General features: G+C 50.6%; 3 protein-coding genes across 7 annotated transcripts in view; all 3 read left to right on the top strand.

Moving 5' to 3' along the window:
- The first annotated feature begins 49 nt into the window (after window positions 1-49).
- On the top strand, window positions 50-8,333 carry DNAJC8 (DnaJ heat shock protein family (Hsp40) member C8). The gene is made up of 9 exons (XM_065697957.1): window positions 50-154; window positions 1,014-1,115; window positions 2,449-2,505; window positions 3,806-3,872; window positions 4,512-4,606; window positions 5,462-5,533; window positions 6,396-6,487; window positions 6,976-7,051; window positions 7,552-8,333. Exons 1-9 carry the CDS (start codon window positions 83-85, stop codon window positions 7,672-7,674), a joined length of 756 nt encoding a protein of 251 aa, XP_065554029.1. The 5' UTR covers window positions 50-82; the 3' UTR covers window positions 7,675-8,333.
- Window positions 8,334-10,649: 2,316 nt separating this feature from the next.
- On the top strand, window positions 10,650-21,060 carry PTAFR (platelet activating factor receptor). The gene is made up of 3 exons (XM_065697830.1): window positions 10,650-11,198; window positions 13,780-13,971; window positions 17,447-21,060. The coding sequence occupies exon 3, from the start codon at window positions 17,505-17,507 to the stop codon at window positions 18,564-18,566; it is 1,062 nt and encodes a 353-aa protein (XP_065553902.1). The 5' UTR covers window positions 10,650-11,198; window positions 13,780-13,971; window positions 17,447-17,504; the 3' UTR covers window positions 18,567-21,060.
- Window positions 21,061-21,708: 648 nt separating this feature from the next.
- EYA3 (EYA transcriptional coactivator and phosphatase 3) overlaps window positions 21,709-24,604 on the top strand; it is a 34,075-nt gene continuing 31,179 nt past the window's right edge. For 2 of the 5 annotated variants that reach the window (XR_010616605.1, XM_065697918.1), the window contains exon 1: window positions 21,709-21,834. The gene's annotated coding sequence lies outside the window, so the exon portion shown is untranslated. Of the gene's footprint in view, window positions 21,835-21,938; window positions 22,066-22,135; window positions 22,421-24,604 lie in introns of those variants that run through there. The other 3 variants (XM_065697921.1, XM_065697919.1, XM_065697920.1) reach the window with 3 other exon arrangements.

The raw sequence follows: 24,604 nt of genomic DNA, 5'->3' as shown, positions 1-24,604 counted from the left end.
CGTGGTCACGTGCGGTCGCGTCGCGTCACGTCACGTCACGTCACGTCACGTGGTGGTGGTGGTGGTGGTGGTGGCGGCGGCAATGGCGGCGGCGGCGGGGGAGCCCGGGGCGGGCGGCGCCGCGGAGGAGGCGTTCCTCACCTTCTACAGCGAGGTACCGGCACCCGCGCCGCGGCCTGGGCCCCCCCCCCGGCACCCGGCCTGCCCCGCCCCGCCGCACCGAGCGGGGCCCCCGCTCTGCCGGGACGGGCCTTGGGGCCGCGGGAGGGCGGGCGAGGAGCGAATGGTGGGTGGAGGGAAGAGAGGGAGGCGAGCGGCCGAGGCGGAGCTGTTGCCGCTTCCTCCCGGAGCAGCCCCTGTGCTGGCCGGGGAAGGAGCCGAGCGCTCAGCGCCCGTCGGAGCCCTCCCGGAGCTTCCCTGCGCCGCTGCTCGGCCGTGTACCGGGACGAGCCCCTCCGTCAGCCCGGGCGCTCTGGGCAGCGCTGGGAGGTGTTTGCTGGGCCCGCCCGCAGAACGCGGTGCCGGTTGCTCGGTGCTTGTTTGAATAAAGGTGAATGTGAAGCGGTAAAAGCACGGTTTGGTTTGGCGATGCTGCAACCTGAGCAGTGCTACGTAAGCTGTGGCAGAATGAAGTGGGCTTGGGTACGTGCGCCAGTGTCACTGAAGGTGTTCAATAGGATATAACCCACTACAGTGGGTTGAAAGCAGTGGTGTTTCCAAGGAATAGGGATGACAGTGATGGTGTAGGAGCAAAGTGAGGGGAAAAGCGGCAGCTGTAGTAGAAACGGGCAGAAGTGCTTTTGTACAGTTAAAATATAATGTTAAAACCACTGTCATGCTGTAAAATTGGCTAAAACCTGCTCTGCTGGTGTGTGAGTAAAATACATGCTTCAGATGCGCAAGGGGGTTGTGATTTGTAGTACACAACAGTGATGATTGGTGTAGTAATCACCCGGGAGGGCAGGTAAGCACCTTGTGATGGTCAGTTGATGTCAGCCTCTCTTGTTCTTCAGGTAAAGCAGATTGAAAAACGAGACTCGGTTTTAACATCCAAAAACCAAATCGACCGGCTGACCCGACCTGGATCTTCCTATTTCAACCTGAACCCTTTTGAGGTTGGTTTGAATGCTTTATCCTCCCTTCCGACTCGGTGTTCTGACTTCCTCATTTCCTGGGTACTTATTTCAGTAGAAAGACTGAAGATAAAGACAGGAAGAAGTTCTCTGGATGTAGGTTACAGCGCAGGAGCTTTCAGAAGGCAGGAGGATGATGTGTATGTTTGTCACTGGTTTATATCGGGTGCAAATTATACTCTTTTGACACATTTCCCTCGTGCAACAGCGCAGGAAGGTTTGGAAGATCAGTGCTAGGGAGCCTGAATGAGAACGCAGCAGCTACAGGTGGCATGTTCTGAGCACTCTTGACTCAGCACTTCCAGTTCTGGCTTTTGTTTTGGATGCTTATAGGGTAAGAGGAGGAGTCTGGCTGCTCACACTGGTGAGCAACCTTTGAGGAGTCACTGGACCAAGGGTAATTCCCTTGCACATCACACTCTTTGATTCCAGTTGCAGTCGGTGACAAAGTCTTAATGAGTATGAAAGCCTGAGGAAGAGAGTAAATAAATCAACCTGGTGTTCATCTGGAGCTGGCTTTCCCTGCTTGAGATCATCCTCATCTGCCTTTTTAAAACCTCAGGTGCTTTGTAGTCCCAATTCAGGGCTGGTCAGCCACATCAGTCAGCACATTCACCTTGACCATGTCCAGTTCTGTGTAGATCTTATCATTTGACCGGGGGGGGTAAATCAGGAAAGCCATTTAGAAGTAGACTGTAGCTTTTGTTCATGTCATACCAGCATGTGTTTGCATTGAGTAGGCTCACTTGTTGCATAGGACTTCTGTTCAGTAAATCACAAAAGAGCTCCGAAACTCTGCCACATCCCTAAAGATCTGTAGACAAAGATCTGAGCTCATTCATAGAGACCAAACAGTAAAACTCTCCTGTCTTCTTTCAAAATGATAAAATGAAGAAGTTCTGCCCAAAGTTGTGTGTTTTCTGCCCAAAGTGTCAGTTGTGAACAATCTGACAGGATCAAAGCCACCATATGCTTCAGTTTCTGCCAAACTGAGCATTGCTACAGGACTAGTTGGAGGCTTAGACTAACTGTGGCTATTTAGGGATGGCAGCTGTCTACAGGAGACTTGAGCGTGGAAAGGACACTGGCATAGTCAGAGGAGTCTGTGCACACACAAGCAGTGTCCCAGATGTGGTGTCTCTGATTGAAAATCTGGTTTACTGGATGAAAACTCAGGTCCTGAAGCAGTTCCCTGATGGGGGAAGCTCTCTGGTGTTGAATCTGTGCACCAGGAGCCAGGTGTTTAGAGCTTGCTCTCAGAACATGAAACATGGGGAGTATCATCGAACTATTATGCTCTTATGGTCTCTTTTAGGTCCTGCAGATGGATCCTGAAGCCACAGATGAAGAGATAAAGAAAAGATTCCGGCAGGTATTTGGCTTTTAAACTCGGAGCCTCTGGAAGGAAACTTGAAGCTCTGTAGAGAATATTGTGCAGCTGTGCTTGGGGACAAGGCAGATGGTGGTAAAGCTCTGTCTGGGTAGAGGAGTAGGCGTTTTGGGAAGAAGTGCATAAAACAGTCTTTGAATCAACGAGAGGAGAACTGCAGAAGTGTCCCCTTTCCCTGTGAAGTGTGTGGTGGGGCTATTGCAAACTGATCCGCCCGTGTATAACCAGATAATTGAACTTCAGCTCAAAGAGAAGGTCAGGATCCCTCGGAAGAGCTGGCAAAAGGTATTTTTCTTAAATACATGGACTTGGATCCAGAAGCGTATTTGCTTTGAGGTTTCTTTAACAATTTCAGTGGTCAGTTTTGGTGGCTGAGTTACCTGGAGCAGGTAGAAACAGGGAGAACGGAATGGAATCGTGTACTGATGAGATCTAACACCTCAGTGTGGAGTGCGGAACAGCCAACAGGAGGAAAAAGACATTGGCACAGCAAATCAGGGAGTAAATGAGCAGCATGCTGCTGTTTAGTACCAGAAGCAAACCTTTGTCCTGTGAACTAGAAAGTGCCATCTGTAGGGTTCAGGAAGTCATCATTTTGCATTCTTCAGCACTGCTGCAGTGTCAGTTGCCACACTGTGGCTGGTTTTGAACCAGGAAGGATGCAGACAAACTTGAGAGGCCACACAGCAACAGCGAAACTCGGGATATGGAGAAGGTTTCAAGAGGAAGGTAGAGGATGTGCGTTCCAGCCCAGTTAGGATGCCCTAAGGATTGCAGTGAGCAGTGTCCTGCCTCTCTCTCCTGGATAGAGAGTACAGGAAGGAGTTTTCTTGACTTTCAGTAAAGGAGCCTAAGGAAAAACTTAGCCACTGTTTTAAGCAGTTTGATATTTGAACAGCCTTGGGGATACTGGAGACCGTAGGATGCTGATTAAAAGGTTAACTTGGGTTGAGGATGATCCGTGTAGGTTTGTTTCTTCTTAAGACCAAGGATACGAGATTTGGGTGACCAAGGGGTTCCTATCAGCCCCAGGCACTGTAGCCGAAGGATGTTCATGTTCTGCACATCTCAGACAGCCTGTTCATTGTAGGGATTGTATTTGATTTATAAGCTTTTACTGATGCATACCGGTACGTTTTGTCAGCTGACTCGTCTGTATGCAAAGGAATGTGATCCCCTGTGATTCCTTCGATGTCAGACTATTCCCTCATCCCATAGAACTCTCTGAAATGCTCTCCCATCTTTTACAATGACCTCGATAGCAAGATCCTTTCTCTTGCAGTTGTCAATATTGGTGCATCCAGACAAAAACCAAGATGATGCAGATAGAGCCCAGAAGGCGTTTGAAGGTAATGCTCGCACCCTTTCCTCGGGCTGCTGTACGGCAGTAGCTGGACAGCTATTTCTCTGTAGCTGGTTTCAGGGTTTATTAGGGGCGGAGGCCCTACTGAGGGGCAGAACTGCTGTAGAGGCTCTTTACATGAGGCAGGAGCGGAGGTGTGGGGTGGCATTTCAGCACAAAGTGTCACTAGGTGGCGATAATGGCATTGTCAGCTGCCACCGGGGACAGCCGCGTCCCTGGGTCTTCGAGGTTGTGCAAGCGAAACTGTTTAATCCGAGCATTAGATTTTATTCGAAGACCATATGGCAGAAGTAATGCCATGGGTTTAGGTGTACGCTTTGCATTATGCACCTTAAACTTACATAACGCCCTATGACTATATCACTTGGTAGGACTGATACTTTCACCCTGCCAACTCCAAAGGCGTGTGACAGTTTCTGTCACTACCCCAAAACTCACATAATTAGTGGTGATATCACATACCCAGGTATATTTAAAGAAAGCCACACACAAAACCCCCCCAAATCTGACCAAATGAGACCCCTCAAATTCTAGGAAGCAGAAGTTGTATGGTCAGGAAGTAGCAATCTTATGGTGCTTTGTGAATGGGATTACTGGTGCTATTAATGTTGGTGCTTTGTGTTAGCTGTAGATAAAGCGTACAAGTTGCTGCTAGATCAGGAGCAGAAGAAGAGAGCCTTGGATGTGATCCAGGCAGGAAAAGAATATGTGGAACACACTGTAAGTATTCCATAGGAACATCCAGGAGTGGGGGTGATGGGTAACCAGTCATTTCTCATTTACTTTTTGGTACATTAAACTGTTAAAAGATGAGCTGAGCAAAGCTGTGCAGGTGGCCTCTGAGCTCTTCCTGGCATGAACAAAACGTGCTTTGTCCAAGATTGCTGTTGAGCTCAGTGCAAGATAATTCAGTGAAATTCAGTACTTGAAATAATTAGGTCAGACTGCAGGATCTGACCTACATATGGGGTTTTTTTCAGGTCTGTGAATGGATGATGCAGTTCAGATGTCTGTAGGTGGAAGAAAATAAGTGGTGACAGCAAGAGAAGTTGGGGGGAAATGACCTATAAGATAAGAAAAGGAGCTTGGATTGCATTAGCCAAGAAGTTAGTTGAGTGATGTGGGTGGACTTAAACACAACAAGCTTGAGAAAGCAGACGATATGGGAGCACTCAGATAGTCTAAACCAAGGAACACTTTATTTTCTGCTTGTTGTTGTTAGTCTTTTGACTATTACAAAGCAAAAGAGACTTCCTCCTGGTTTGGATGGTGTGTATTGGGTATAAAAATAACTTAAGAACAAGAACAAAGCCCACCAGGAGGATTGGGTTGAATAAATAGTGTCTAACGTAATATTTTTAATGACTACAGTTCAGGTGGTAGTGATCTCATATGTGTTTATCTGGATCTAGGACCAGGAGGTTTTAGTCTAAAATAAAACATTGATCCACATCAAGAAATCACTGTCATCCGGAGAGCTTCCCATGCAGTGGAGCAGGGATGCAGAACTACTTGGGCACAGTTCTGTAAGCCCTATAAAACCTTTTGTCTCTCACTTTTGTTCTTAATCTGTAGGTGAAAGAAAAAAAGAAGCAGTTGAAGAAGGATGGGAAACCAGCCACTGTAGAAGAGGATGATCCTGAAGTTGTAAGTCATTTACTGGGCAGAGAAACGGGGGAGGACAAAATCTGTTTCAGGAGTACCATGTGTTGGGTAATACCTGTATATGTTAGAAAATAACGTAACTGTAGTGTAAAGAGTAAATCTATCCTGAGATTACATAGATCAAAATACCGTGTTCTGTGGAGCACGTCTTCATGGCTTGTGCACCATGCTGTCTTTTTGTGTTGAATTTCTTGTATTGTGAACGCAGGAACTGCGGCGTTCCTGTTGCCAGTATAGAACCCACTGCAGCGTGTCTAAACGTGCTGTTAGTGATGTTTTGCAGTAAGAGCTGTTTTGGCTCTTTCATCTAAATAGCACTTGAGGATAGATGTGCTGTTAGGCCACAAATCACTTTACCTAAAAAAGGCATGACATGAAACCTAGTTGTTCTTACCTGAGTTCTAGTCTGAAAAGTTACCCTAAAGGTTTGAACAGCATGACGGATGATTATCAAACACTGACAGCATTGGTCTTGCCATTGTCATCTTTCCCTTTTCCCTCTTGATTTCACCACAGTAACCCCATCACAATTGTATTTTCCATTGATTTTTAGAAATCTCTTGCTGTTCTTTAATAATGAAGTTTATGTTAAGTATACTGATATTCCCTACTGGAAAGCCAGTGCCTTTCACACCCCATCAAGATGATCTGCTGGGAAGTTACTGAACAGTGACCGGTTTGCCTTTTTCATATCTCACTGCTACTGACTACTCTCAAGGCAGAATATGGGGGTTTATGGGCATATGGTTCACCTTCTTTTTATGCTTCTGACATTCTTATGTAAAGCAGTCTTCTCTACCTGTGTTAGTGGGCATTATTTTAAGGCTGGGTTTGTGTTTCGCAGTTCAAACAAGCTGTATACAAGCAGACGATGAAGCTCTTTGCTGAACTGGAAATTAAGAGGAAAGAAAGAGAAGCGAAAGAAATGCATGAAAGGTATGAGCAGCATTGTGCTTGTGCAGTTCAGGCTCTTTCCCCTTCATGCTTCCTCAGGGAAGATAAGGAATCACAGAGTCTTGGAAAAGTCGAAGTCTGGGAGGTAGTTGCAGGGCAGTGCTTTTGATGGCAGGTGAACATTGCCTTGCACGCTCAGGTGTTTATTCACTCCTCACAATGTGTGTTCTCAACACTTACAGAAACTTATCCCTAGTTATAAAGGAGTCCAGCTTGTTCTGCTGAGCAAGAGAAGCTGACTCCCTAGCTGAGTACGTGTGTGCTGTCAGTGGTGCCAAACCACCCTCTCTGCTCACTGTTCTTCCATGCTGTTTGCTGACTTAGGTGTGTGTATTTGTCTCTTCTGATCTGAGAAGCACTTTAATCTGCCAAGAAATCAGAAGAGCTGCCCAAGGTGTTTTGAAAGTAGTTCCGTGTTTCTTTAAAGCAGATGTTGTGGGTTCAGAACTTCTTTGTGGTTTCCTTTCCAGGAAGCGGCAGAGGGAAGAGGAAATAGAGGCACAAGAGAAAGCTAAACGAGAGCGAGAATGGCAGAAGAACTTTGAGGTAATCAGCCAGGGAGGGGAGAAAAGAGTGCACCAGAGACCTTTCCTCATTGTGTCTTTGTGTCGAAGCTTGGGGCAAGGAGAGGGAGAGAAGGCACATGTTTCCCTCCTCTCTCCATTCTGACTTAAAGCTGCAGCACAAGGGGAGCCATCTCAAGGATGTGAGACCAAAGTAAGAAGATGGCACGTTCTGTGCTGACAGGTTAGGAAAATCCACTGGAGATGAGGTTTCTTGTTTCCTTTGCAAATCAGAGGACTCGGTGTGCTGTAGTGAGGACGGCACAACCCAAGCTGCTTGCTTCTGAAACAAGAAACCAGCTTATGCTGGTGCTTGTGGTGTAAACTCAGTTGTAGTTCCACTGTGCTGTCTTCACAGTGTGTGTCCCAGCAACCAGGGTGCTACATCCTGCATAAGGGGGACATTGCTGTTATGATCTCTTACACGTAGACCTACTCTGGCTCTTGCACTTCTTAACTCTGCTTCTTCCCTGTTGTTCCCAGGAAAGCCGGGATGGTCGTGTGGACAGCTGGAGGAATTTCCAGGCCAATACAAAGGGGAAGAAAGAGAAGAAAAACAGGACCTTCCTGAGACCTCCCAAAGTAAAAATGGAGCAGCGGGAATGATCCTGGCACTGCCCAGGCGCAGCTCCTCAATCCCCTCCCTGCTTTTAAGGACTCATTGGCACCTAGAGTAAGAATTGCTTTTCAGTTCAGTTTGGTTTCAGTATAATTATTGGTCGAAGTATTTTTTTGTACTCTGTCCATTTGAACTAGGGCCATAGTAGGAACTCGGCCAGGACCCCGCTACATGTAGAACACTTGGCTTAGGAGGTCCCCACCATTATTGCTGTCCTGTTTGTCTGCTGCCCTGTAACTCGATGTTTTGTACTTCACACACATTGTGTGTTTCACCACTTCCGTTTCCAGTTTGAGAGCTGAACAAAGCACTGGAAATGCATCCGTGCCTTTCCAGGCATCATCTCTCTCAGCAAGTTCAGCTTTGGAAAGGTCCGAGCTGACTCTGGGAATCTGCTTCCAGCACTATGCAGTGCATCTGATCTGCAGTTTGAGTCCTGCAGCTCTCACTGAACTGGGTGGTGCTTGGAAAGACGCCTCCCCACACACCCCAAGATCTGATTTCCAACCTAAAATCCCAGCTCTCAGGCTTAGACTTCTGTTAATCTCAGGCCAGCTGGTCCCTTCCTGTAAAGGAAAAATAACTTCTCTTGATTCATAGTTCAGTTGCAGTGGTCTGTATGTAAAATAAATTTTTACCCAAGTTACCAGGGCTTCTTTTTCTTGGAATTACTCAAAACTACAACTGAAAGGTGTGAATGGAGTGCTGGCCACTGGGGTGCGTGCTGCTGCTCTCCAGCAGGAACGTTGCCCTGGTAAGGACCTGCTCTCATCCCGAAGTCTGTTCTGATGGAACTGTGACTGTGAGAGTCCAAGTGGCACCAGGAGGACGGGGAGAGGATCTCCCTTCCCTGGATGCTGCCTGGGTGGATGCTGGTGGGGCAGAGTCCGTGCTGAAAGCTGAGCCTGTTGCTGTGCCTTTGGGGAGTGGTGATGGGTTGGGAGGACTTGGGCATCTGTTAGGAATGGAGCTCCCCAGAGCTATGGGATGAGCTCAGAATCCCACTTTGTGTGTGCACTGAAAGCCTTTAAGGGATTCTCAACTGTTTAAAGGTGTTGAAGGCGGAGTGTGCTGTGGATTCATGTGTACCTGGCAGACTCCTCTGGAGACCTTCCTGCAGACTCTTTCCATCTGTCCTAATGGTTATCCCCGTATTTGGGTCCTGTGGGGAGCTGTTTCCATGAAGATACTGTTCTTCCTCCTCCTCGCTGCCGTTAGCCAGCTCTGTTCACTTGGATGTGCTGTCTGTGTACCCTCATCTTCAAAGGAGCACAATCCTTTGTGCTGCTCTTTGTGCCTCAAGCAAGGTCTCTCTGGAAAGATTGGTTCTGCTGCCCCTACATCTTCTGGTGTCTCAACTCTTAGGTTTTGATTAACTGCCTTCTATTTCTGCCTGCTGGGGAGGAGCAACACGATCGAGTTGTGTTACCACACAGATTGCTCCAGGAAAAGCAGCTGCCAAGGAAGGAGACAGGGCCCAGGACTGAGGCGATCTGCTGAAAGGTGCTCTCCACTCGCCTTTGTTTCTTCTTCTGGTGTACTGGTCCGTGTGACCAGATGTAAAGTGAAACATCCTTCTCTAGTAAAATGAAGGTATTTTGGTGTTTTATACATTAACTAGCTCTTGGAACAATAGGATACAGTTCCTATTTTCTGTGTAAGCAAAGGAATGCAGTTTCTTCACCTTATTTGGTGCTGAGGAGCTGGCACAGAGAAGCTGTGGCTGCCCCATCCCTGGCAGTGCTCAAGGCCAGGTTGGACACAGGGGCTTGGAGCAAGCTGCTCCAGTGGAAGATGCCCCTGCCCATGGCAGGGGTTGGAACTGGATGAGCTTTAAGGTCCCTTCTAACCCAAACCAGTTTGGGATTCTATTTGTCCTGCCATGCATCACCTGCTAGTTAGAAAGCTTGAGCTGACTGATGGAACTCACCTTCCAGTAGCTCTTCAGATAGCTCAGGATGAGTCCTGTGAGAACTTGCAGTGTTTGTAAGACCCACGTTATGCTTTGGGTTCTGCTGCTCGGCGCTGTGTGTGTTTATGAGCCTTTGGGCTGCGGTGGGGCCTGCTCCAGGCTCTCATGCAGTGTCTGTGGCCAGAGCCCTGCAGCTCCCATGGGACCTGCTGTGTTGGTGGTGTTTCTTGCACCGGCTACGACTTGGTTGGGGCAGCAGAATGTGTAGCTTAGGACAATGCTGTCTCATTCCCAATTGAGCTGTTCCTGTTTCCTTTTTTTCTGTCCTGCCTTCTTCTGATACGCTTCTGTGTCTGACAATGCAGTGTTTGTCCTGTCTTATCTACTCAGGCAAGGGCTGCGAGGCTTCCCATCCGTCAGACAGGCGGCTGCAGCAGCAGTGAAATACCCGGCCTTTGCTAGAGGTTCCTCTGTTCCCCTGGAGGGGACCTGGGAAGCTTTGGTCCCTCAGCCCGTGGTGGCAGCTCTCTGCCAGTGCCGCTCCAGTTCTGCACCTCCCTTTTGAGCTGCACACGCTGTTTCAGGTGCAGCATTCTCAACCTCTGCTGAGAAAGACCGCAGTAGAACTGGTGCAGCTTTGCTGTAGGTTGGGACATTGGGGTATGTGCTGCAGGTGGGTGTCTGGCAGGCTTAGATGGGGCACTAGGGGACGTGCCAACAGCCAGGTCCTCCTGACAGCAGCACAGGTTGTGTACCTGCTCTGATGGGCTTTCACCACCCGGCTGTGACTCTGAGGCCTTTCAGGGCTGTCTCGGAAGCCTCGCAGAAACCAGTGCCAGTTCTTACCAGCAAAGAAAAGCCAACGTTTCCTTGTCGAGCAGCCCTTGTGTAACACGGGTGACTCAGGTGGATGTTATGCAGTACCACAGCCGGCATCTGGGGAAATCCCACCCGAGAGCAGAGCAAGGGCAGGGCTGGCGCTGCAGCAGCCAGAGCAGCAGGTCCGCATGTGCCCACCCACCCTTTCTTCCCAGGCTGAAGGAGCACAACCGAGGGGGGTTATGATGCTTCAGGGAGGGCAGGAAACCGCCTGCCCCAGCCTGGAATGACTCACACAGCAAAGTGGTCTCATCCTGACGCTTTGCCCCACGGCAGCCAAGGGCAAGTCTCCATCTCCAATGGCAGCACTTGAACAAGGACTCGATGCCTTGCTGGCTCCCGGTCCCAGTGTCTGGAAAGAAACGAGAAGCCCAGAGGATGATCTGCTGAAGGTGCTGACCCTCCTTACCAACCCCGCACCACTCCTGCCTGGCTGGGAATTGCCCCTGCCCTGGAGGTCCTGCAGGCAGGGCCTGCGAGGCTCCGGGTGACAGGAGCAGGATGAGCCCCTGGCCAGGACAGAGCCTCTGCTGCTCAAGGAAGGGCCTCGGGAGCTGGTGTCAAGCTCCAGGGCGCAGCCGGGGCAGGTCTGAGCCGTGTCGCAAGTGCCAAGAGGGAAGTGAGTCACATGGAGCGAGCAGCACCCTCCTCCCGCACGAGCCTGCTCCTGGGCAGAGGCTCCGGTGGCTCCGCTTGCAGAGCGGGTGCTGTGTCCCCAAGGTAAGAGGCTCCTTCCCCTTTGCTTGCTCTCCCTCCCCGTGCTCCACAGGCTCCCTCTGCTCCTCGGTGTCTCAGGACATGAAGCAGGCTGCACGTCCCCCCTGGATCCATCAGAGCCATCTCGTGGTCCCCATTGGGGTGTGCTGGGAAGACGTGTGTGTGCTCACTCCCTGCGCTCAGGAAGCGGGGATGAGTCAGGCTGGCACTGCCATTGCCTTTGGGGCTGTGCGGATGGGGACTGCCCTCATCGAGGTCCCATCCCACCATCCTGGGTGGCAAGAACAGCTTTGGAGGCTGCAGAGTGAGGTGAGGAGCCCTGCTTTAGACCTTCAGGCAACACTTGGAGCCTCTCCAGGAGCCCTCATCCCGCTCGTGCATGGCCCTTGCCCTTGCCCTGGTCAGGCAGGTACCTTACCCCTCTGCCAGGAGGTAACTTAGAGTGGGAGCAGTGCCCTGGCCGTGGGGGCTTCGTGAAGCCTTTCCCCTCCAGCAGAGCCACCACAGCCGGGGCTGTGAACACAAGCCCTGATGCAGTGGTCCACGGAGCTCACCTTCTGCCCTGTGCGGTGCGGCTGCACCCGGGCTCCTCCTGCCAAAGCCAGCCCAGCTCCAGCGGTGCTGTCTCCCGCAGTTCAGGGGGGATGGCACTGTTCTCAGCCTTTCCCCATTGCCATGGCTCTGGAAGTGCAGAATCGGGGCCCTCTTCAGCTTTTCATGTTTTAAATGCAACGGCTGAAAATGGAGCTGAAGAGGAAGGGAACTTCCCCAGTACTAAGAGGTGGACAAGTGCAAAGCGTGCCAAGAGGCACAACCCAGGGGCTGTTCTGGGCACTTCTGTGCATCTCAATAGCTTGAGGCCTCGCTGAGCATTGGAGGCAAAAGTGGAGAATGAGTAAGTTTGGGGAGCGGCGAGGGGGCACTGGGGAGCACGGGCAGGGTCCCGGCGCGAGGTGTCCTGCCTGCAGTGGGAGTGCTCGAATCGGAAAGCAGAGCTTGTGAAAGCACCCTGAGAGCTTCCAGCCTTGAGGGGTCTGTCAGCACCAACCCTGCCCAGTCCCTGCTGTGGGGTTTACAACAGCTCCCCTGTGCTGACCGCAGGTAATGTGCATGGGCCCGGTCCTGGCGGAGCTGTCACGGGGCTGAGCAGAGGAAGGATGGAGATTTCTGATGGGAGCTCCAACCCAGCCCCAGGGCTTTCATTTCCTCTAAGCACTTGGCTGCAGCAGGACAGGAGCTTTGTTTGGCCATGGCTGCAGCCTTCGCCAGCGCTTCCCTTCCCTCCGTGACCTGGCTGCTGTTCACAAAGGCATGAACTGGCTGCCAGCCACCCTCATCAGCGCGCTTGTGTTTTGGTTTGAATTGAAGCTCCCTGAAGCACCTGGGGCATAACTGGGGCTCTGTCCGGTCCATGAAGGGTCAGGTTCCTTGGTCCATCCTCACAGCAGTTAACAGAGGAGGAGGAAGGAGGGAGGACTCCACTGACAGAGCATCCTCCCCATGAGCTGGGGACATGGGGCACTGATGGTGGGGACAAGGTGGACAGCGGCAATGCTGCTCTGCCAAGATGCTGAGGTTGACTTGCCTGGCCTCAGGCACCTCAAAGCAATGGGCTGTGCAGCATCGGGGCAGCCAGAGCGGTGCTGGAAACCACCCTCTGTCCATGCTGGGGGCGGGATGTCCCCAGCCAGGGGCAGGCAATGCCCCAGCACTGCTCTGGGCTTCTCTTCCTGGGTCAGCTCTTTTCCAAGGGTGCAGCCTGACTTCCCCAGGACCATGCCAGAGCAACCTGCTGCACAGAGCAGGATGTCCTGCTGCTCCAGGCCCAGAGCACCCAGAGGGGCACAGACATCACAGCCCTGAGCTGCTGCAGGGTCACCCTTGTCCCCCACAGCAGCAGCAGTGTCGGGTGCCCAAGGGGCTCTGGAGCCACTTGAGCTGAGCAGGACCCAACGTCCCCCAGCACGAGGGAGCTGCAGTGACAGCACCAGCGCTGTGTGGTGGGAGACCCTGCACTGCCTGCACCGGGTGTGTGGAGCTGGGGACCAGGGGACAGCCAGGCTTTGGCTCTGTCAGGCCATGCTGGGGGGACCTGAAGGGTGAGATGAGGCTCCTGCAGTGATGCTACAGGTGTGTGTGGTGTCTCAGTGTCCGCTCAAGGTCCCTGAGATAAAAAGGGACTTGGGATGGCTGGATCCTGGGTCTGTTCAGCTCCAGCCCAAGTGTAAGTGAGACTCTGCTAGGGAATGGCTCTGTCCATGGGATGTATGAGTTTCCTGGCACTTCCTTTCCTCAAAGTTATTAAGTGAAAGCTCCCGGCTTCTGTCGCTCAGAGGCTGGAAGAAGGATGCTCAGATGCTGTTTAATCCCAGCTCTAACCAGGGACACAGAGTGGATTCCTATTCTGCCTTTAGGAGGAAAATCCCAACTTTGCCCTCTTCCAGGATCACAAGAAGCAGCGATACTTGGAGGAAGCAGCTTTAAGGGCTTTCCAGATCTTTGCTGTGGTTAATTGCCTTTCCTCTACGGCCTATTTTATTTCTCATTTCCTTTGAGCTGATGTCACCCGTTTCCTCTTCTCTAGTGACTCTGCAGTCATGCTGCAGTTGCTCCCATTCTGGTGTCCTGTTCTTGAGAGCTGCCTGTGTGGAGACCTTCCAGCCCCAGGTCAGAGAAAATAATGCTTGGAAGAAGATCAAGCATCCTCAGTAAAACACCCATCACCGCTCTACTGAAGCTGAAGATGGACAAATCGTGTTGAATCCTTTTGACTCTGGTAAGCACAAAACCACGCTTTATTCGTATAACTCCTCTTGGAATATACTATTGCTGATGGCATAGCTTGTGTTAGTGTGGGTTTTGTATTCTGCAGCCATAAGCTTGTAAATCCTTATTGGGAGAGCATGGCCCAGGGTGCAGACTGGGAGCAGAGTCTGCTCCTGGAACCTCTGGTTCTGCATAGAGTGGAGATGGTGACATAAACCACTTGGGATTGCCAGCTGGGGTACTGGGGTTCTGGTAGTGGCTTGGGCTTGGCTTGGGTTTGGGCTCAAGTTTCCAGAGATTTGGGTAAGGCAGCACTGGCTGCTGCAGCAGAGCACAGGACCCCCACCCTCCAGCCCTGCTCTGACCACTGCACCTCTCCTCCCTTCTGCCGGCATGGAGAATATTGACCTGCTTTATGCAAAGGGGAGCTGCTTCAACAGGAGAGGCTGAGTGAGATGCCCCCGACCATGCTCCAGCGTCTAGGGCTTAGGACAGCTCACAAGTACATGGGACACGTAAGCCTGAGGTCCTCCGAACGAAGAGGGAAGTGGGAATTGAGTACATTTAGGGGAATGGTGCCACACTCTCTTCTAGCTGCATTCTGTTGAGTATCTGGCTTAAAGCAGGAAGGGAAAAACAACTCTCCTGTGATTCCCTGGAGGACCTTGGCATTGGCACTGCAGAGCCGCTGATGCAAACCTGATGAGCTCTACCAAGTGCTGTTGTGGCCAGGAGACACCACGGGGCCATCTCCCACAGCCCACCTCTGCCAGAGACTTCTGTCAGACTTAAAACAGAGCACGTCCTTGTGTTCATCTCGAGCAGCCCCATAGCTCAAACCCACCTGCAGTGCAGGGCTTTGCTTTTCCCTCTCCATGCCACAGGGTATCAAACACAGAGCTCCCCATTAGTTTCTCCTGCCCCTGCACAGCCTCACCCCCTCCCCGAATGTCTGCATCCGGTAGGTGCCATTCCAAGCTCAGAGATGCAAACCCTTCCAACTGATGGATGTCCTTACCTGAGGTGGTCCTTCAGTGGTGGGAGACACGGGCTTAGACACAGACATTTATTTAAGGCCATGTTGTGACAATGACTTTTCAGACACAGATGAGGGTGTGGAAACATATCCATGAGATGACCAGTAGAACCTGCCTTGGGTCCTGCATGAATCAAAGACAGAGCAGGGAATGAAGGTGGTCCCCTGCCTCCTCTGGGACCTCTCCTCAGGGATGTGCCAGGCCTGTGTGGCCAGACCCCGAGGTGTCATAGCCCAGAGCATCCTCACCTCCTGGTACCACCTCCCAGTTGGCTACTGCCCTCTAGAAATCTCAGCAAGGAGGGAGAGGACAGGCACATCCGTCCCTTAGCCAGCCACTGGCACTGCTGCAGCTACTTGTTAATTCGCAAGGAACCTGCCTGAAAGATTAAAGGCACGCAAACCCCAGTGCTGCCTGTGAAGGTCCAAGGGCACGTTGTGGATATCCTGGGCTGTTCTTAGGGGACCTGAGGGGGCTGAGGAGGGACAGGCTTGGCAAGATAGAATCATAGAATCATAGAATAGTTAGGGTTGGAAAGGACCTCAAGATCATCCAGTTCTAACCCCCCTGCCATGGACAGGGACACCTCACACTAAACCATCCCACACAAGGCTTCATCCAACATGGCCTTGAACACTGCCAGGGATGGAGCACTCACAACCTCCCTGGGCAACCCATTCCAGTGTCTCAGCACCCTAACAGGAAAGAATTTCCTCCTTATATCCAATTTAAACTTCCCCTGTTTAAGTTTTAACCCGAAGATGACTCTTGCCTTCCTCTCTTAACAACTGGAAAGAGATAGTGAGGGGGTTGCAGAGTCTGCTGAAGAAAGGGAGAGCTTTCCTGAGCTAGAGCTGACTTCCCCATCTGCAATGGGAAGTTGCAAATGGGGAACCAACAACACATGGGCATAGAGAAAGAGACTCAGCCCAGGGAGGGTGAGATGGGGGCTCATGCCACTGTCTGCTGCTGGGGAAGATCCAGAGAGTTTTGAGGCAGGATGGTGCCTTCTCAGGAGGCAGCAAGTCTTTGGGGGGAAACACCATGGAGCTGGCAGAGCCAAGGCAAGTACATTGCAATGTGCAGCACTCCATGAAGGAAGACGGAGACAAAACTAAGCTGATCTGCAGGGTTGTATCCATCCGAGGAGAGGTGAGTCCATCAGACAGGGAGTTGGCATCAGGGCCAAGAGCAGCTGTGTACATCCCCTGGATGGCAAAAGCAGCAGCTGAATCTATACAAGAGATTAGACCAAATCCATGTAAATCTGAGCCAAGAACACATGCAGGATTGGTGATGCAGGAATTTGGTACATCCAAACTGGCGCAAGATTCGAAGAAACATTATCTGAAGTGGGGACATCTCTTTAGGGACAGTGTTTGTCAGCAGTGACACAGGAACTGCTGCTGCTGACACTTGCACTTGATATAGAAACAAGGGGAAGGGAGACAAACGGGTTTGATGGCAGCTCAAAATGATGGCATGATAGATAACAGCCAGGATTATAAGAGAGGTAAACTGTAGGAAAAATCAGTGATATACCACAAAACATCACCCTTTAGGATTAGTAACTCATTTTGTACATCACTCAGTGAAAAAATTGGGAGGTCTGGTAGGCTCTGAAGTGAATGTGAAATCATAGAGTGATAGAATGACCTTGATTTGGGTTGAAGGGACCTTAAAGCTCATCCAGTTCCAACCCCTGCCACGGGCAGGGACCCCTTCCACTGGAGCAGCTTGCTCCAAGCCCCTGTGTCCAACCTGGCCTTGAGCACTGCCAGGGATGGGGCAGCCACAGCTTCTCTGGGCACCCTGTGCCAGCGCCTCAGCACCCTCATAGGGAAGAGCTTCTGCCTAAGAGCTCAGCTCAGTCTCCCCTCGGGCAGGTTCAAGCCATTCCCCTTGGCCTGTCCCTACAGGCCCCTGCCCAAAGCACCTCTCCAGGTTTCTTCGAGGCTGCCTTCAGGTGCTTGCAACTAAGAAAGTACAAGTGTGAGCAGGAAAATGTCAGAAAACACTAGAGAGTGCCTCTGGAAATGGCACTAGTGGGATGTTTTTACCAGATATTGTTTCACTTCTGGAATTTCTAGGTTAAAATAAATGTAGGCAAGTTAGAAAGCATTAGGAACCACAGAGGGAAAACAGGACCCAGAAAACCTGTTTGCTTATAGTCAAATATTAAGAAGCTTCAGATGGAGCAGACTAACATGATTTAAAAGATTTTATCTAAGAACCCTCAAGCAGAAAAGCCTTTTGAGATTAGAGGTGAGTGATCTGCGATCCTCACTGCAGCAAACAACACATCATGAAGACAAAAGTTCTCCTGTGTTCTGTTGCGTGTCCTTTTGCACAAGCAGAACTCCTGGGGTCACAGAGAGCTCAAAAGGAAAGGTGGGTTTTGGCTCAGCAATGGCACCTATGAACTCATTTTATGCTGTATATTTTCAGGTGAGAAGAAAAGCTACAGCAGGGAATTCTACTTCAAACGTGCCCGCTCAGCACCAGGATGTCTGAAAAGGATAAAGGCAGTGCTGAAGGTAGTGCCGATTCCTACATTTCCTGCCACATCGACTCAGAGTTTCGCTACAACCTCTTCACTGTTTTCTACAGCATCATTTTCATTCTGGGCTTTGCTGCCAACTGCTACGTGCTCTGGATTTTCAGCCGCATTTATCCCACCAAGAAACTCAATGAGATCAAGATATTCATGGTGAACCTGACAGTAGCTGACCTGCTCTTCTTGGTTACGATGCCAATGTGGATTGTTTACTATCACCACCATGGAGACTGGATCATGCCCGAGTTCCTCTGTAACGTGGCTGGCACTTTATTCTTTGTGAACACCTACTCTTCTGTTGCCTTCCTGATGGTCATCACATACAACCGTTACCAAGCTGTGACTAACCCCATTAAAGCTGCTCAGTTTACCACCCAGAGAAGGGGGATCTACTTATCAGCAGCTATCTGGATTATAATCGTGGGCAGCTCTTTGTATTACCTTTTTGACAATAATACTAACCAGGAGGAGATCAATTCTAGGAATTTCACACGGTGCTTTGAGCACTACGACTCTTCTGGCAGTGTTTCAGCTGTTCTCGCCATCCATGTCATCATCTGCATCCTCTTCTATATCATTTTCATCTTTATACTAGGCTGGAACATCATCATTATCAGGACCCTGTTCTCCAAACCAACACAGCCACGGAAGAGTGCTCATGTCAAGCAAAGGGCACTCTGGATGGTGTGCACAGTGCTAGCTGTGTTCATCATAAGCTTTGTACCTCATCACCTGGTGCATCTACCCTGGACTCTGACTGTTCTGGAGCAGTGGAAGAGAGAAAACTGTCAGTTGCGCCAACAACTCAATGATGCTCACCAGGTGACTTTGTGCCTCTTGAGTACAAACTGTGTGTTGGATCCTATCATTTACTGCTTCCTCACCAAGAAGTTCCAGAAGCATCTTTCAGAAAAACTGAAAAGCATGAAAGGGAGTCGGAAGTGCTCCAGGCAAACCACGGACACAGTGATTGAGGGCACCATTCACCAGGAGGATGCCATTAGGATCTAGTTCAGCCCTGTTCTGACTACAGATTGAGATGTGTGAGCTAGTCACCCATCTTTTCTCAAGGAGAGGCATTGAGGGACACAGCAGAGCACCAGGATCTTACATTTCCTTTTTCCCATTAGATAGAAGAATGGATGCTCATTTCTTCTATCACATGCAGATAGAAGAGAGCTGGCAGAACTGGAGCCTGTAGCAGTCTGGCAGAAAAGCACCTTCTGTCTGGGCTGATGTTCTCATGGGCACCCAGAACAGTTCAGATGGTCTGCTTTTATGTGAGAGAAATGTGTCACCAGGTCTGTGCGCTGCACAGCTAGAAGCAGAGAGCACTGAAATCCCCCACAACACCGTCCCTGGTCCTTTGCCTGCCCAGCTCCCCTGAAGAATCCAGCATCAGAGACTCCTAAAAGACCTGGAAGAACAGAGCTGCTCCTCTTGAGTGACTTTTCTAAGCACGGCTCTGTGAAGAGAGTCTGAGCTGGTTCTTGAGTGGCTAGAGGGGTCGTAGTCCAAGGAGTTCCTCAAATGCCTTCAAAGAAGAGATCTGCACCTCTGATCCCTTCTTGCCTACTTGCATGGTCTGCTGGGGCCCAGACCTGACGTACCTGGGAGGAGCTATCACAGACTTTTGCCTTTGCTCCCAGCTCTTGGATCAGTTGAGTAACAGGCCTAGTAGGCAAAAAAAGGGAGAGAAATCAGCAGTGCATCAGCACCTAGCCCTAGATCAACGTGACATCCAACGGGGGGACTATTGCCTGTCCCGGCTTCTTGTATGACAAGCAACTGGCAAACCAGTGGCCTCTTGCACTCAGTTTAGTAACCCTGGGCTGACTGCATGTGTCTGTGGAAATCCAATCTCACTTTGGAGGCTCCAGATAACAGAAGATTATTGTCAGCATGGGCATTATGATAAGAACAGCTTAAAATGCTTCAGTATCTTTGTTCTTGTTTATTTTGATCAGGGCTGTAGCAAGCAACTGTGCATTATTCCTTCCCCCAGTCTTTCTATTTCTGCTGTGAAGAAATGAAGCTGAGTAGTTCTTGATATGCTACCATGAGTGAAGTACCAGGTCAGGTCATGGCCACCTTCTGAGTACATCAGAGCTGTGCAGTGATACAGCACACTGGACACACACGTAACTCAGGCACTCTGACAAGGCTGGAGACCCCTTGCTCAGGGCTGCCTGCAGTCAGCTGGGGCAAAGTGGTTTTCCAAGGGTGCTGAGTTCGGTTACCAATCATGAGACACTGCAGGTTCCTTTTCTAACCCAAATTGCTCAATCCAGCACAGGAAATTGGGCAAGGAGGGGAACTTACTTGTTTTCCCAACAGTTTTGGGTTCCCTAAACTACAGCAGAGAGTCTATTTGATGACAGAAGTGTATTGACCTGTGGCACTGATTAATCATGGGCAAGGACAGCAGCCTGCCCACACACACCAGAGAATGTGAAAGATAAGCCCCAGTCTTTCCAAAGATAGGACTAACATTTGTATCAGACCTTGCCTACATTCAGTGCAGATGCAAGTCCTTCAGAGGCATCCCCTGAAGATCCTCAGGCAGCTTATGCTGTCCTGTGCGAACAGGCAAAGGAAATGAGATGATTCTTTCTCTAATGCCATCTGCCAGGGCCAGCCGGGCACTAAAGACCCAGTGCCAGGCAGAGGAAAGAATCCGATCACATTGCATTCCAATGGCAATTCCAATTGGATTCCACAAATGGATCCAATTGCATTTCCCTCCTGGCCCTGGACCCTGCTCCAGTAATGGTCACCCATAAAGATGCACCACTGGCATCTCTTGGCAGAGAGAACTCCTTGATCGTGCCCCTCAGCCACGTGCAAAGCTTTGCCCTGCATCTGCAGTCATCTGAGCTCTGGCACACAGCAAGGGGGAATGATTCCTGGAATTCAAAAGCCCAATTCCTGCTTGCTAAAGGAATCTGCTTCTGTATATCTGCCCTCCCTGGGTAGCACCTTCTGGCTGAGGAGCTCCTGTAGTGGCAGAGGAGGAGCTTTGGAGCGCTCCCCTCCTCCCTTTGCCACCCAGTGAGCCAGCGGAGTGTGCCTGCCTCACAGCCCCCAGAGCACTGAACAGATGGAGTCTGGCAGCGCTCGGAGGAGATAGGAAGGGATCTTACGTGGGGATCTGGTAAATACGTGATCTTCTGTTGATTCCTGGAAAGCCTGGAACAGAGCTGGCAGCTTAGGTTACTCGCTGTGGGTAAACAGCATGCTTCACTCCACCGAAAACAGCTGTGAGGCCAGCGTGGGCTCAGAGAACGAATATAAAGCTGTATCTGAGGAAAAGGGGAAGTGGAGGAAGAAGCCCTGAGGACGCTTCAAGAGCTGGGCAGTAATGCGTTTCTAAACACCAGCCTGAGCTTCTGCTTCTGTTCCTGGAATTCCTGTCGGTTTTACTGCACTGTTGCATGGCTCTGCTTTACTTCGCAATAAAACGGATCCTCAGAAGTTCTTTTAAATAAAGTGCGGTCCTCAAGTGTTTTGTTGTTTAACTTCTCATCTTTCTGCGTTTATACCCAAGGGATGAGCCTTGGTACCGCGCTGTATCCCATCCATCCATCCCATGCATCTGGCATCCCTGGAGCGTGAGCAGCAGCGTGCTCTGGGGTGACCCCCCTGCAGTCCTGGTCCAGCTCTGGGGCAGCAGCACAAGAGGGATGTGGAGCTGTTGGAGTGAGTCCAGAGGAGGCCATGGGGATGCTGCGAGGGCTGGAGCAGCTCTGCTCTGGAGCCAGGCTGAGAGAGCTGGGCTGGGGCAGCCTGGAGAAGAGAAGGCTCCTGAAGGGGAGACCTGAGAGCAGCTCCAGTGCCTAAAGGGGCTGCAGGGAACCTGGAGAGGGGCTTTGGACAAGGGCCTGTAGGGACAGGCCAAGGGGAATGGCTTGAACCTGCCCGAGGGGACACTGAGATGAGCTCTTAGGCACAAGCTCTTCCCTGCGAGGGTGCTGAGGCGCTGGCACAGGGTGCCCAGAGAAGCTGTGGCTGCCCCATCCCTGGCACTGCTCAAAGCCAGGTTGGACACAGGTTGGTGACTGCTTTAAGTGACCTCTCCAGCGCTGAGGCAGCAAACGCAGACACGACCCCATAGCGGAGCCCCCTCAGCCAGGTCCCGCTCTCCGCCTCAGCGCGGCCCTCGGGCCGGGTCGTCACTTCCGGGGCCGAGCGCTGCTTCCGGGCGGCGCTGTGGAGAGGGAGGGGCTGCCATGTCCGCTTCAGGACGCGCTGCCGGGCCCGGCGCCGGAGCCGCCTCTCGGTAAGAGCCCGCCCCGACTACGGTTGTCCCCGCGGTCGACGAGATGGGGCCCGCGGGCCGGTCGGCCCGCGGGCCCCATCTCGTCGACCGCGGGGACCACGCGTGTGCGGAGTGGACGCTCCCGCCCGCGGGCCTGAGGAGGCGGTGAGGGCGCAACGGGTCGGACCCTCGCTTCCCCCCCACCTCCCGGTGGTGCCGGTGCCGCAGCCGCTGTTGGGAGACAGCCAAGAGGTGCAAACAGAGCCCCTTGGCATAGCTGGGGTGATGAGGGGATGCTTGAGCCCGGGATAAAGACCTCGGCCCGGTGGGGTGCCCATGGGGTTGTGGGGAGCTTCAGCACAGGCAGCCCCACTCAAACCCTGCAAGAAGGCACTTAAACCTCTGTAATGGTTAGCGTTGGATGGGTCTGGTTGCTCGTGCTGGAGTTTGTGCAGACAAGTTCGAGAGGATGTGTTTGGTCTGGGTAGTCACGACCAGTTGGGCTTCACAACCTATGCTGGACCCAGTTCAGCTCTGCTGGATGTTCCTGGTTCTGGGAATGCTGTGCAGAGCTGCTGAAGCTTCATGTGAAGCCAGCTCAAGCACGGTATGGCTTATTTGGTTTCTGCTCTGCATGGTGTGGCTAAATTGTTTCCAGACTGGAGCTAGTTCTTGGTGTGACATAGCTGTGGTCATTCATAGAAGCACAGAATGGTTGGAAAGGACCTTAGGATCATTCAGTTCCAACCCCCTGCCACAGCCAGGGACACCTCCCGCTACACCGTGTCCCCCAAGGCTCTGTCCAGCCTCGCCTTGAACACTGCCAGGGATGGAGCAGTCACCCCTGGCAGTGTTCAAGGAGATGAACGTTCGTTCAGATGGAGCAGTGAACAGAAAAGTCCTGGTGGACTTTGCTTTCGCTATGGAGCTAAGCTCTGCTTCTGTGAGGCACTCAGTCAGTAGTGTAATAACTTCCAGCTGGTAATTAGAAGCCAACCATACTGGTTAAGATAAGATTCCTGCGATTACTGTTATCTGCCTGTGTTGTGTGGTTTCCTTCAGCTTTGTCTGTTGCAGATTATTTTAAGTTCACTATACTGAATCAGGTTTGTTGAGAATCATGGCAATTCACGTGCCTCAAGTCACTGTTTTTGTAATAAGCTACTTAAGTGCATATAAAGGTAGTGTCTTCCTGCAAAACTGCTGACCTCTGAGGCTGTACCTGTCATGTTTAGGGGTTTTTCTTATCACCTTATGGTGTGATACTTCTTATTTGTGTGGTTCTGCAGTCTCATTTTTGCCAGGCAAGCAGCAATATGCAGGCACTGTCTGTGTCCAGTGGCCAGCAGAGGTGAAGGTCTTACTGTTTACGAGTCATTTGGATTGCTCTACAGTCTTCCTGCAGCATTTGCCTTCCCCTTGGCTCTTCCATGCAACCCCAGCAGTAGTTATGGCACCTCAGTGACTATTGGGTTGTGCAACAAATGGGATAGAAAACCTGTCACTTGCCCATCACAACTGTGTGCAAGAGCTGTAATAATTCCCCAGTAATTGGTGACTTGGGAAGGACTTACAGCTCCTCAGAACTTTGCCCTTTAAATATCCAGATGTTGAATGGGTTTGGAATTGAATATGTTGGAGTACACTTTATTAAACCGGTTTGTGTTTAATGTATGATTCCTAACTTTTGTGTACCAAAGGGTAGTTATATATGACTAAACATAAAACTGGATAAACTATACTGCAATGTTTCAATTGAATGAAGAGCCTGGCAAGTGTGTTCCCCTGTGCAAGTCATGGTGTGCCTGGAGATTCAAGGCTTAAAGGAGATGATGAGTCGAGACCAACCTACAGGAGCTGTCCACATCCCAGGAGCTTCTTTCGGGGTCTTGAAATTTGTGTTGCTTGTGTTTGGGTACTGACAGTGCTGTTTCTCTGAGAGTCCCTAAGTGGAACACAGCATAAAGTATATGGCAGCTCTAAACCTTGGGGGATGGTTCTTATTTCTGTAACTATCATACCATCACCTGTAAGTCCATTCTGAAGATTCTACAAATCAGTCTTATACGAATGTCTTTTCTGTGACAGTTTTTTTCCTATTCTATTTGAGAGAGTTTAAGAAAATCTTCATTAAACGTGATTGATTTTTAAGATGATCAGGACAGGAAAATGCTTATTCAGGACCAGCATCATTTGAAAAAGTAGGTGGTTGTTCTTCAGAGCTGAAATTAGAGTAGTAGCTGTCCTCAGAACCACGTGGAGGTATTCTCAGTCACCGGTGTCCCACCAGTTTCCTCATGCTGCTTTCTTGGTAAAGGCACCATTGTTCTCATCTACCTATTGGGGAAAATGCTGCCACAGAAAACAACCTGGTGGTTAAAGGCTTTGAAGTTTAACACAGAAGTCCGGTCCCATTTGCAATCTGATGTTTTGTTCAATGCCTTTAGAATAGCTCTTGAGGTTTCAGAAGCTGTTGCCTTGATTATTCTGTGTACCTAAACCCCCATTTCCTGTCCATCCAGAACTTCTGGGGTGTAGGGAGGGGAGCTGGCCTTTCTACAAGATGAAGGGACTCAGAGATAACTTTTTTCTTTATTATCTTGAAGTGTTACCTTGGTCCTCTGGAGAACTACAAAAACACCTGAGGTTTAATGCTTTCCTACTGTAGTGTTTTGTCTTTTGTTCATTCTCATGCCAAGCCTGCTGCTATGTTGACCTTTCTGGATATGAGGAGAAATGAATTCTTCTGGCTTAAAGAAAAGGAAGTTACAAAATACTCACTTTTGCCTGA

This window comes from Lathamus discolor, chromosome 18 (genome assembly GCF_037157495.1).
Source record: "Lathamus discolor isolate bLatDis1 chromosome 18, bLatDis1.hap1, whole genome shotgun sequence".
Classification (NCBI taxonomy): Eukaryota; Metazoa; Chordata; class Aves; order Psittaciformes; family Psittacidae; genus Lathamus; species Lathamus discolor.
Note: the sequence above shows the minus strand (reverse complement) of the source record. Positions and strands in the feature narration are given on the sequence as shown.